The sequence below is a fragment of the Elephantulus edwardii genome, unplaced genomic scaffold (assembly GCF_000299155.1).
Source record: "Elephantulus edwardii isolate Elephantulus edwardi_28Jun2011 unplaced genomic scaffold, EleEdw1.0 scaffold00071, whole genome shotgun sequence".
NCBI lineage: Eukaryota > Metazoa > Chordata > Mammalia > Macroscelidea > Macroscelididae > Elephantulus > Elephantulus edwardii.
The window spans coordinates 6,634,200-6,647,276 of NW_006399821.1; the positions used below are offsets into that span (position 1 = coordinate 6,634,200).

Here is a 13,077-nt window from a genome sequence, read left to right on the forward strand (position 1 = left end):
TATTCATTACTCTTCTCCATGACCACAACTTAATGACATGGATTTTTCATCTATCATCTTTTTTCATTGTCAAGCTCTAATATGGATAGAAAGTGATGGAAAAGACTGTAACTTGAAACAGGTGCACTTTAGTCTTCAGCCTGACATTGTTGCCCCTCAGTACTTTGGAGAGGTCCCTGACATTAGACTTTCCCAATTCAATATACTACTAATTATCCCTAAATGGGAGTAGGGTGAGAAGAATATACACTCAAAAGACTAAAGGTATAATTTCAGACACAGAGATGCAATCAGGGGAAAGACTTTCTCAGCTTTCTGAAAGAGGGAGGGCTGACTTGAGACATCCCTGCACACAAACTGCTTGAAATGGCAGCCCAGATTTTGCACCATTCCAGAGACAAAGGAAAACATTAAGTTTAGAGGAGAAGGTGCATCAGGTGAGGCACTGTCCCCCAGAGTAAGCACTTTTGAATGCTTGTGGGGGGAACGGACTAAAATTTCCTTGGGGATAGGTCCTTCCATTTGTGAAGCCTTGTCTCCATGGCTCTGAGGCCATCCCTGGGGCCAAACAGGGCAAAAGAATTTAGGACACAGACTTACAAGCAGAGTAAAGACTTTCTCAGCTTTCTCTACTGACATGTTGAACTGCAAAATAAGCAAGCTGACTTGAAAACCCTCTGGACAGAAACTGCTTGAGTGGAGCACTTGGTCTCATACCTCTCAGCCATTTCATAGATGGAGAAAGACAATAGAGTTTGGGACAGGAAACTACAGTAAGGCAAGATTTCTGCTGGGCTGCTGTGCAGAACACTGAAGGAGTTTAGGAAAGGAAAATTAGCACAATCTCAATACAGATAACACGTTCATTTTTCAAGGAAATCAAAAGGGACATTGTCACATTTATTTGGAGAAGAAAGACTCCAGGCAAGCAAAGCACTTCTGAAAAAACAAAAATGAAGTGGGAATCATAGCATTCCCTGACCTCAAAACCTACTATACAGTGTTAGTAACCAAAGCAGCATGGGACTGGTACAATGACAAGCACATAGACCGATGGAACAGAATCAAGAACCTTGAAATAGACCTCTCTATCTGTGGTCAACTGATATTTGACAAGGAAATAAAACCTATCAAGTGGGTTCAGAGCTGTTATATATAGGGTTGCTATGAGTCTTAGGTGACTCAATGGCCCATAACAAGAACAAGGCAATATGTGCTCACTATGTTATCCTGAGAGAGCTCTGGTTGCTTAGTGGTAAGGAGTTGCACTGCCAACCCAAAGACACACAGTTCAAATCACCTGCTGCTCTGAGGAAGAAAGATGGGCAATTCCATGAGATTAACTGTCTGGGAAAACTCACTGGAGGGTCAGCTACGAGTTAGTTCCAACTCATGGTAGACAATGTAACACATAAGACTTTACCAAGAAATTTGGACGATAGCTTTCTGGCCAAACAACTTAAAGAGAATCATATTTATGCTTTTTCCAAAAGAAAGTGATACTTTAGAATGCAGTAATTACAAAAAACTAATATTACATGTAAGTAAAAATGGTTTTACAGCCTCCAAATCCCTGCTGGAGGGTTAGCTATGTCAGTTCTAACTTAACGGCAATAAGTTTGAGGTGAGTTTTTTTGTGGTTGTTATTTTTTAAATTTAGTTTGTATGCTAAATAAATAATTTGAGATGAAGAACATGACATAAGGAGGAAGACTCACCAAGAACCTGTGTTAGGCAGATGACACAATCTTACTTGCAGAAAGTGAAGAGGACATGAAACACTTCTTTTTTTTAATATTTTTTTTTATTGGGAAAAACATATTGGGGGTACAAGGAGGTGAGGGTTGGGGGCAGAAGGGTGAGGATGGTCCAGGATGCAGTTGCAGAGCTGCACAGTTTGGTCGGTGGGGGGAGCAGGTGAAGGAAATGATGAGGGTCCAGTGGGGACCAGATGCTACAGAGGAATGATAAGCATTTTCCAATAGTAATTAAACCAACTGTCTTATTGATTTGGGAATTGGATGCCGACTCTCTGGCTTCTTCATGCTGAACAGGGGCGTAGATATAAAGGGGGGAAGGGAGGACGCTTTATCACCTTACTGGTGGTCTTGGGTTACAGCTGCTTGCCTTCTTGTTCCTGAGGGCCGCGACGGTTCGCCCCGAGCCGGGGGACCAAGCACAGCCTGCCCCGGGCAGAAGGCCATGACAGCTCGCCCCAGGCAAAGGGCCGAGGGCAGCCCACCCTGGGCAGAGGGCCGCGACGGCTCGCCCAGGGCAGGGGGCCGAGGGCAGCCCGCCCCGGGCAGAAGGCCACGACAGCTCGCCCTGGGCAAAGGGCCGAGGGCAGCCCACCCCGGGCAGATGGCCACGACGATGAAACACTTCTTAAAGAAGATTGGAGACAAGCCTTCAGTATGGATCAAACTTCAACATAAAGAAAACAAAAATCCTCACAAAGACCAATAAGTAACCTCACAATCGAGAAAAGGTGAAAATTGTCAATTATTCAATTTTACTTGGATCACATTAATATTCATAGAAGCAGCAATTAAATGAAAAGATGTATTGCAGTAGGAAAATCTGCTGTTAAAGAGTAAGGAGTTGGAGTGCTGCTCAGGGTCTCCGCACAGTGCTAAAGAAAAAGGAAGTCCATTTACACAAAAATGTACACCTAAAAAAAATGACCACCTGATAAGATGACTTTTTCAGTTGTTTGATATGCATGTGCAAGTTTGACAACAAAGAGAGAAGATCAAAGAAGAATTAGTGTCTTTGAACTGTGGCATTGTCAGAGAGCACTGAATCTGCCATGGACTGCCAAAAAGAAAACCAGAAGTGTATTAGAAAAAGCAGCAAAGATATCATCTCACATGCATTGGGGATGTTGTTTGACAGAGTCAATCCTTGGAAAAAGACATCATACTTGGAAATGTGGAGTCATTGAAGATGATTTTAGTAAAATGTATTGATAGGGTGACTGCAACGATGAGTTTAAGCATAGTGGAAATTGTGAGAATGACATGTCTTTCTCTTCCCACTCCCCAACCCTAGGGGCTCCTGCAGGCTTCACTGGGATCTTTTACCACATTGGATGCCTTGCAGTGCCAGTGTCCACTACTCTGGCTTCAGGAATCTGAACGTCACTCCCTTTTCCATGAGCTGTGGGCAATGGAGGCCATTTCCTGTCCCTTCAGAACAGCACTTGCTCATCTCTCAGGACTGACTGATCCATGTTCAATGGCTATTCACCTGGAACTCTTTCCCACTTTGGCCTTCAAAATTCTAGTTTGAATATTTGTATAGGACTGGGCAATATTTTGATCTCTTTTACATAGGTTGCACCAGAGGATCCTATGGCATCTAACATTGTTGTAAACATGACTTTATATAGCTTGTCAATTCAGAGTATATTTTTACAGATATACATATTATATTTTTCTACAGATATACGTATTAATGACTGTTTTCTACAATTTTTCTACAGATATACATATAAATGACTGTTCAACCTTAATCTTTAATAAACTGAATTTTTCTGTCATCATTTGCCCACCACTTCCTTGTTGTTTTTTCTCCTTTAATAACAGCGAATACATTTTGATGTCTATTATATTGACTTTTTTATATAAGTTAGGTAATGCAAATATTTCTCCTTTTATAATAGGCTTATTCTATCACTTTAATGTCAGTTTCTCCTTTTAACCTTGCTTGGTGAAAGTGAGTAAGAGATTAAATGCTTGCTGCAGAAGATCAAATACTTAAGCCTTCAATATGAATTGCATCTCAACATAAAGAAGACAAAACTCTTCACCCCTGGACAGATTGGCAACATCCTGATAGATGCAGAAAAGACTGAAATTTTGAATAATTTCATCTTTTGTAGATCCACCAATAACACCCTTGCTGCTAGCAGTCAGGAGATCAGGAGACATAATGCACTGGGAAAGTTTAGCGTCAGAAACCTCTCCAAAGTACTGAGGAGCAATGACACTAGTTTGAAGACTAAGGTGCAACTTATTCAGGCCATGTTCTTTTCAATCACTTATTATGTTCTGAGAGCTGGAAAATGGATAAGGATGACTGAAGAAGAGTTAAATATTGTTATTTAAAAAAGGATAGAAATATTGTGCCTATGTCTTCAGTGCAGCTCAGATTATTTCCTTCATCATCACTGTTTTTTTTTAAAATTTTTTTATACTAGTTTAAAATTCAACTACATTGCTTTTCACACCAAATACCTCCCATTTCGCTCACTCCTCCAACCCATCAAATTGTACAACCCCAATATTAATCACACACACCCTCGCTCCTTCTCACCCATCTGCTTCCCACCCTCCTTCCTGCTTGGATCCTCATACTCATTCTACAATAATGCTTTTATACAGTATTTGTTCTTGGGGGTCTGAGTTAGCTCACTCAGCATAATGCTCTTTAGTCCCTCTCAAGTTAGGTAATAATTTTATCTGGTTTACATACAAAGTTCATATATGTTGTTTTTCTTCATCAGTGGTGTCTGAATTGTAGTGTTGGAGAAGAGTATTGAATATTCCACGAACTGTCAAAGAACAAACAGGTATGTGTTAAGGAAGAATGCTCCTGGGAAGCAAGGAGAGCGAAGCTTCATCTCACATATGTTGGGCATGTTGCTGGGAGAAGCTATTACTTGGAAAAGCTATGCTTGGTAAGGTTGAAAGCCAGTGAAGGAAGGTAAGACCCACAGTGAGATGGTCTGACACAGTCATTGCAGCACTGGGCTCAACTTATCAGAAATTATGAAGACAGCACACGTTAGGCCAGGGTTCAGATCTGTTGTTCATAGGATCACTATGAGTCACTAATAACAACAACCTGTGAGGAGCCTTCCCATATTTGTTGATAAGTATTTCCATTGTTTTTACATTTTACCTGTCTCAAGTGGTGCTACAAGGAACATTTCAGCACTCTTCTTTAACAACGCAGTTCAAAGGCATCCACTTTTCTTTCTGTCATTTTTAATCATTGTCTACCTCTCAGATGCATAGCAAATGATTGGAAAGACCATGGCTTGAATCCAGCATACCTTAGTATTCAAACTGACATTATTGCACCTCAATAATATGAGAGGTCTCTGATTGCAGATTTCACAGTTCAATACATCTCCTGATCTCCTGACTGCTGGTATTAAGGATGTTAATTGTGGAATCAAGTAAGATGAAGTTGTTGACAGTTTCAAGCTTTTCTCCATCTATCACAATGTTGCCTATTGATCCAATGGTGAGAATTTTTTTTTCTTGATTTTGAGATGCAATCCACATTCATGACTAAAATTTTTGATTCTCAGTAGCAAGTGTTTCAAGTTCTTATCATTTTCAGCAAACAAGGTTGTGTCATGTGTGTAAGGTAGTTTATTGGTGAGTTTTCCTTCAATCCTGATGCCATCTTCTTCACAGAGTTCAGCTTCTTGACTAATTTGCTCAGCATACGTATAAAATAAAGAAGAGTACTGAATGACTCACGGACTGTCAAAATGGCAAACAGACATGTCTTGGAGAAGGTTCAGCCAGAGTGCTCTTGGGAGACAAAGATGATAATGTTTCATTTCATGTACTTTGGACATGTTGCTAGGGAAGGCTATTCCTTGGAAATTGCTTGGAAATGTGGAGAGTTGGTGAAATAAAGGAAGACCCTCAACCAGATATATTAACACAGCGATTAGCTTGAGTGTGTCAGAGATTGTGAGAATGGCACAGAATAATGCAGGTTTCAAATCTCTTGTTCATATGGCCACTGTGGGTCATACTCGGCTCAACAGCACTTAACAACAACAGGCATTGGTCTGCCAATCTCTTCTTGAGTCTCAGCTTTCAAGAGTTTTGGATATATAACTAGGAGTGAATTGCTGGGATATATACCTAGACCAAGAAGCTGTTATCCAAACAGGGCAAGGAAACACTGTATGGTTGAAATTCAACAAAGATGTGTGTCAGGTTTATCCCTTCTCCATACCTATTCGATCTGTACACTGAACAAATCACTCAAGGACCTGGACTTTAGAAGAAGAATGTGGCATCAAAATTGGAGGAAGACTCATCAACAATCTGCATTATGCAGATGACACAATCTTGCTTGTTAAAAGTGAGGAGGTTTTACAGCACTAAAGAAGATCAAGGACTACAGCCTTCAAGATTATATCTTAATGTTAAGAAAATATACTCCTCCCCACTAGATCAACAGGAAATAGTTAAATATTGTTAATTATTTCATCTTATTAGAATCCACAATCAATACTCTTGGTACCAGCAGTCAGTAGATCAGAGATATATAGGATTGTGAAAGTCTGCTGTTAAGAACCTCTCAAAAGCCTTGAAGAGCAATCATGTTCTTGAAGAACAAAAAAGTGTGCCTGATTCAAGCCATGATATTTCCAGTCATTTGCTATACATCTCAGAGGTACATAATGATTTAGGATGACAGAAGACTTATTGATGCCTTTGATTTATAGTGTTGGAGAAGAGTACTGAATAATTACATGGACTGCCAAAAGAAAAATTAGATATGTCTTGGAGATGGTTCTCCTTACAGGTAAGGATAGAGAAGCTTCAACTCTCATACTTTGAGCGTGTTGTTAGAAGGGGCTAGTCCTTAGAAAGGGACATGTGGAGGGCCAGTGAAAGAAATAAAAACCCTCAATGAGATTGAATGTCAGAGAGACTGTAGCAATGGGTCCAAGTATGCCAGAAATGATGAGGATGGCATCGTATAGGCAGGGTTCAGATCTGTTGTTAATAGGGTTACTATGAATTGTATTCAACTTGATGGCACACAAAAACAGCAATAACATGGTATTTCTATTTCCAGTTTCCAGAGGAAACACCACTCTGTTATCCACAAGAGCAGTCTCATCAAAAATAGATATTGTTTTTGTTAGGTGCTATCCAGTCAACTATGACTCCCTGTAATGCTATGATATTGGATCTGAACCCTGCCCTATCCTGTTCTATTCTCCTCATCTCTGATATAAGTGAGCCCCTTGATAGAGTCGCTGGGTCAATCCATCTTGCTGATATAAAGATACAAATTTCCCTAAATGCTGTTAACATCATTGTTTTCTGTTTTCCTTTGTTTGTTTGTTTTAATATTAGCTATCAATGTAGGAGTTAAGTGGTATTTTGTTGTGTTTTTTTATTTGTATTATTATTATTATTAAATTCCATTCATTCATTTTGCACATTTTCCTCTCTGCCTAACCCCCGCCCAGTTCGCTTTTCTCTTTGGAAAAAAAATTCTTTCATTGTTGTACAATTCCCCCTCAAACCACCCCAGTCCACTTTACTATGCAGCTCTTATTCTGGACTCATGTCATGCAAATAATACCTAATCATATATTCCTTTTAAGCAGTTCTTTCCCTCATATGTTTTAATTCATTGTACATTGTATATCCCCTTTTCTTAGTTTCACCCCAACCCCAATGTCAGTCCTGTTTTATAACAGTGACATTATGCAGTATTTGTCCTTTTGTGACTGAGCTATTTCACTCAGTGAAATGTCCTCCAGGGTCACCCATTTTGTATACTATTTCATGAGTTCCTTGTTTTTCAGTGCTGCTTAGTATTACATTGTGTGACTATAATACAGCTTCTCTTTCCATTCATTTGTTGGTGGGCACTTGGGTTGTTTCCATCTCTTTGCTATTGTGAACACAGCAATAAACACGGGTGTGCATATGTCTGCTTGGTTGAAAGTTATGGTTTCTTTAGGGTATATTCCCAGTAGTGGAATTGCTAGGTCAAATGGTATTTCTATTTCCAACTTTTTGAGAAAGCACCATCCTGCCTTCCATAATGGTTGCACCATTTTACACTCTAACCAACAGTGAATAAGGGTCCCAGTTTCCCCACAGCTTTGCCAGCATTTTGTTATTTGCTGTTCTGTTGAATTTTGCTATTCTTACTGGTATGAGATGATATCTCATAGTTGTTTTGATTTGCCTCTCTCTTAGCACTAGGAATTTTGAATTTTTCTCCATGTATTTATTCACCATCTGAATGTCTTCTTTGGTAAAGAATCCCATGCTCATTTTGTGATTGGGTTGTTTACCTTTATCTTGTGACACCTCTCTGATTACTAATGACTCTGAGTATCTTTTGATGTGTTTGGTGGCCATTTGAATGTTCTCATTGAAGAAATTTCTGTTCAAATTGTTGCCCATTTTATAAATGGCTTATATTTCTTTCTGTTGGTAAGCTGTTATTTTATTTTTAAATACATATATGAGTTATTAGATTTTTGTTAGGGATATGGTTTTTGGAGATTTTATCTTGCCTTTTCATTTTTTTGGTAGACTTTTAAGGAAAAATATCTAATTTTTACGAGGTCCTGTTTATCATTTTTTTAAAATTCTTGCTGTTTGTGCTTTTGTTATTATACTGTTGTTGCTGTTTGGTGCCTCCTAATGGAACACATCTCATAGCAACACTATGCAAAGCAGGCTCAAAACTCTGTCCTGTTAGGTGCTATCTATATCATCCCTACTGTTCTTGAGGCCATTGTTCCAGCCACTGTGTCAGTCTATCTCAATGAGAATCGGCCTTTCTTTTGCTGACTTTCCACTCTTCCAAATATGTCCTTTTCCAAGGACTGTCATCTCCTAATAACATGTTCAAAGTATGTGAGATGGAGTTTCATCACCCTTTCCTCCAAGAAACACCCTGGCTGCACCTTCTCTAAAACATGCTTGCTTGTTATTTGTCATTTTGGCAATCCATGGGATAGTCAGTACTCTTCTCTAACATCACAACTCAAAGGCATTGATTGTTCTACTGTTGAAAAGACCATGGCTTCAATCAGACGCACCTTAGTCTTTGAAAGCCAGCCCTGACAATGTTGCTCCTGATAGTTCTTTTAAGAATTTTATGTGTACAATTTGTACAATTCCTTTCTAATTTTATCTGTATTTGGTTTTGTGTATGTGTGGGATGAGATATGAATCTTGAGTTTTGTGGAAATCAACTTTTCATGAGATATTTCCTATTCCCTCCCCTTTTATTGTGACTTGGATGAAAATTGAAAGAGCAAGTTGATTTTCCATTCAAAATTTCATTCATTTTTGTGAATTTGTTCAATTTCGTTTTGTGATATTGATTGATGAAATAATAGCACTCTCCTCACTGGCAGAAGAGGCCAGTCCTTTGGAATAAAATCATGTCTGGAAAAGTAGAGGTGCACTGACATAAACAGAGCTGTGATTGTGTGGATAGTACAGGATTTGTTGGGGTTTAGATCAGCTGTATACACATTGGGTAACAAGGAGATGGAGGTAGTATGAAGGCTACACAACAACAATAACTCTTTACTTCCATTTATCATCTCTCTTTGTCCCTCTTTCCTGTCCCTTCCTGCCTTCTGAGTTTTGTCCTTGTGACAATGTTGTCCTTTTGATCTCATGTGAAAGACTGAATTTCTTATATTTTCCTAGGTTTTACTTTTGTTTACTTGAAAATTGAGCTAAACTCAAAGGTTAACTAAAGACCATAGTCTCAAGACTTTCCAGCAATATCTATTAGGCAAGTAAGGGTTGTCTTTTGAATGACTTTGGATTTCCCCCCTACATTTTCTTATATTCTATCCAGAACTTCTTACTGTGATCTCTTTAAAGTGAATCAGCGATGGTTTCCTGGCTTAATCTACTTCTTCTGGTCTCAAAGTTTTAAAAGTTGAGATTCCTTGTGTCATTGGTTGTCATTATTTAAATTTGCTTCAGATGGGAAGCATAAAGTTGCACCTTAGATAGCCACTCACTAGCTTTGAAGACCCTCATTGCTACACATCAAAGTAGGATGCTGAACATTATTTTGCTGGATTAGGGATCTCTTGTGGCCTAGTGGTAAGAAGTTGTGTTGCAAAAAGGAATATGCTTTGAATCCACTACTTCACTGGAGAAGGATGAACAATCTCCTGCCATGAGATTTACTGCCTCTGAAAACCCACTGGAGGGTCAACTCTTAGTCTGACTCAACAGCACCTAAGAATAACACCATGCTATAGCATAGTTAAACTACTCCTTAAATGTGGTTGCCAAGAAAATGTCTCCATTTCATTTTTTTTTAATTTGGAATCTTTGCCCAATTAAGAATAGCAAAGCAGAAATACATGCTGTTCTATGCAAGCAAAGAAATTTATTTGTGGAAATCCTTTCCAAAGGAAGATCCAAGGAACATGCGCTTCAGGTCCTCCTCAGTTTCAGCGAGCAGGGTTGTGTCATCTGCATAATGCAGGTTGTTGATGACTCTTCCACCAATCTTGATGCCACATTCCTCCTCATTTAGCCCAGTGTCTTGGATGATCTGTTCTGCATACAGATTGAAAAGGTATGGAGACAAAATACATCCCTGATGGACCCCCTTCTTGATTTTGAATCATGTTGCATCTCCTTGCCCTTTTCTGAGGACTGCCTCTTGGTCCAAGTATAGATTTTGCATTAGCATGATCAAGTGTTCTGGGATTCCCATTCTTCTCAAAGTTAGGCATAGCTTGTTGTGATCCACATCGTCAAATGCCTTTGCATAGTCAATGAAGCACAGATAGACATTCTTCTGGTATTCTCTGCTTTCTGCCAAGATCAATCTAACACTAACTATAATATCCCTAGTACCACGACCTCTTCTAAATCCAGCCTGTACATCATATTAGAGGTCAAATGAAGTGGCTAAGAACAGGCTCTACCTACTGAACTGACAACATTGGACCTAAATGCCTCACAGTCCGGATATGTGTAGTATAGTAAAGGACACACTCTGGAAACAACCTAATCAGTATACTAGACCTATGAGAAACTCATCATAGGATAAGTGACATCAAGAATAAAGGACTTAGATCTGAGACACAAATGGAGATTTGTACACCAATGTTCATAGCAATGTTATTCACATTGCAAGAATATGGAAACAGCCCAAATGTCCAATCACAAATGAATGGATAGAGAAATTGTGGTGCATTCACATGATGGAATACTATGCAGCACTAAGGAGCAACAATTAAGAAAAATACGACATAACTTAGGAGAGACTAGAGAACATATGGTGAGTGAACTAACTCAGTCTCATAAGTACAAATACTGTATAAGACCATTATTGTAAAAATAGATTGATAACTAGTAAAACATGTATGTGAACCCAAGGAGGGAATGGGGAGGAGTGAAGGGGTGAAGATGATCAGGGATGAAACCACAAAGTTGCACAGTTTGGTGGGTGGAGGGAAGGGTAGAAGGAAATGGGAAGGATCCAGGCAGGGTAATGATGGGCAAGATCCAATGGTGATTAATTTTATAAAACATAATGCATGAGAACATGTGAAACAATCCATACGGACTTTGTAAGCAAACCAATAATAATTTTAAAAGTAAACAAAGGATGGAAGTAAAATCTACTCACCAAACTTTGAACTCTGTGACATTATACCATTAGTTCATATTGATGTCTGAAAACACATCCAAATGAGAAAGCAAGTAACACAGGCCCCTCTTTGAAATGTGCTAAAACCAGAGTTCTCTTGATCTCTTCATCACCCACTATTAGGTTCTGCAAGAGGGTAAGTTAAGGTTACTGTAGTTAAATGAACTGAAACGCACACAGTGGCAACTTAGCAAAACAAGTGAAAAAAGGTTTATTACGGTTGTAAGATAGAGGTATAGCTAGTGAAAGGTATGTCACACATAAGAGCTAAAGTGAAAAAGAAAGAAAAGAGTTACAGGACCTCTGAAAAGGCAGGGGTGAACCCAGATCTTACTTCTATCTATTAGCAGAAAAGGAGAGTAAGAGTGAGAGAAAGAATCCCAGGTGGGCACTGCTTTTATTGACTCCCAATCTTGTGAGGCTTGGTCATAGTCCAGACCCACCTAGGTACTTGTGCGATTGGTTGGGGGCTACTTCCTGTTATAAACCACCTTTTGGCTCTTGCTGGAAATCTTATAGTGCTCATGCAAGTGAAATAATGTCCTTTACTTTTCCTGGGGAGACTTCAGCCTTCCTCTGTGATGGCGAGAGAGACCAGGTAGCAATTCTAGCCCTTAATATTACTTTCAGATAATGACATCCCTCTCTCTCTGAGATGTATCTTTCCTAATAAAACTGTCTTTACTTTCACCTTCATTTTTGTCTCCTCACCTTTCTGCTTAGCTGCTTGCTCTAACTCTCTCACCCTATGCCAGGACTATTTTGAGCCAGAGGAGGGCCCAACCAGGGCATCCAGTCACCATCAATCTTCCTATTGTTTTCCATCAGGTCTCCATTCTTAGTCCATGCAAGGGAGACTAAAACCACAGCATTTATTACATGGTAACAATTTCAAAAGAAAAATAATTCAGCACATCATGTAAATAGGGAAAGGAAACAGGAAAATAAGAAAGTCTGTGGTCCAGGGCAAACCTAACTGTAACCTAGTAAGTTTAAAACAGCTAAAATTTTCCTTTTTTATTCTTTAAAAAGCCATCTTGATTCAAGGTCAGAAGGTTCTATTATAATGTTATTATAAAAGAGTGACTAAGATTTTAAAAAGGTGACAAACTGCAACACTGAAAAGATTTAAACTTTAATAAGACTTTCCTTAAATATGTTTCCTAGAGTAAAAGGATGCTTCTTTTAAAAACATTTTAAATTGTTTTCTTGCCTGTTGCAATATGAGTTACCTTTGGTGTCCCCTCAAGATTATGGTCCTGAGCCCAAAACCCTAGAGACTCATTTCTTCAAGGTGTTTTGGTTATGGCTAAGAAAGATGTTTTCACAACTTGCAGACTTATGTCATCATTGCTATCTGTTGGAAAGCAGTCCTTTTCTGTGATATATTTGAAATGGTTTGCAAATACTTTCTTTTTCATCAACCAGTATGTATGTTGCTGTTATGTGCTATTGAACAAACTAATAGTGACTCTATGAACAATAACTCTGAACCCTGTTCTATCTTGAGCCAGTCTCACGGTTTCTGACATACTGTCACCATTGTCAGTCATTGTATCAACCCATCTCACCCAGGATTTCCTCTCCTGCGCGGACCCTCCACACTTCCAAGCATGGAGTCCTTCTCCAAGGTCTGGTCCTTCCTTG

The 13,077-nt window shown here is 39.1% G+C and overlaps 1 protein-coding gene across 1 annotated transcript in view; it reads left to right on the top strand.

Moving 5' to 3' along the window:
• The first annotated feature begins 540 nt into the window (after positions 1-540).
• The window catches only part of LOC102873517 (piggyBac transposable element-derived protein 5-like), a 184,399-nt gene continuing 171,862 nt past the window's right edge, over positions 541-13,077 (top strand). Inside the window, exon 1 of the mRNA XM_006888755.1 lies at positions 541-607. Within this exon, the coding sequence (XP_006888817.1) occupies positions 541-607 (67 nt within the window). The remainder of the gene's footprint in view (positions 608-13,077) is intronic.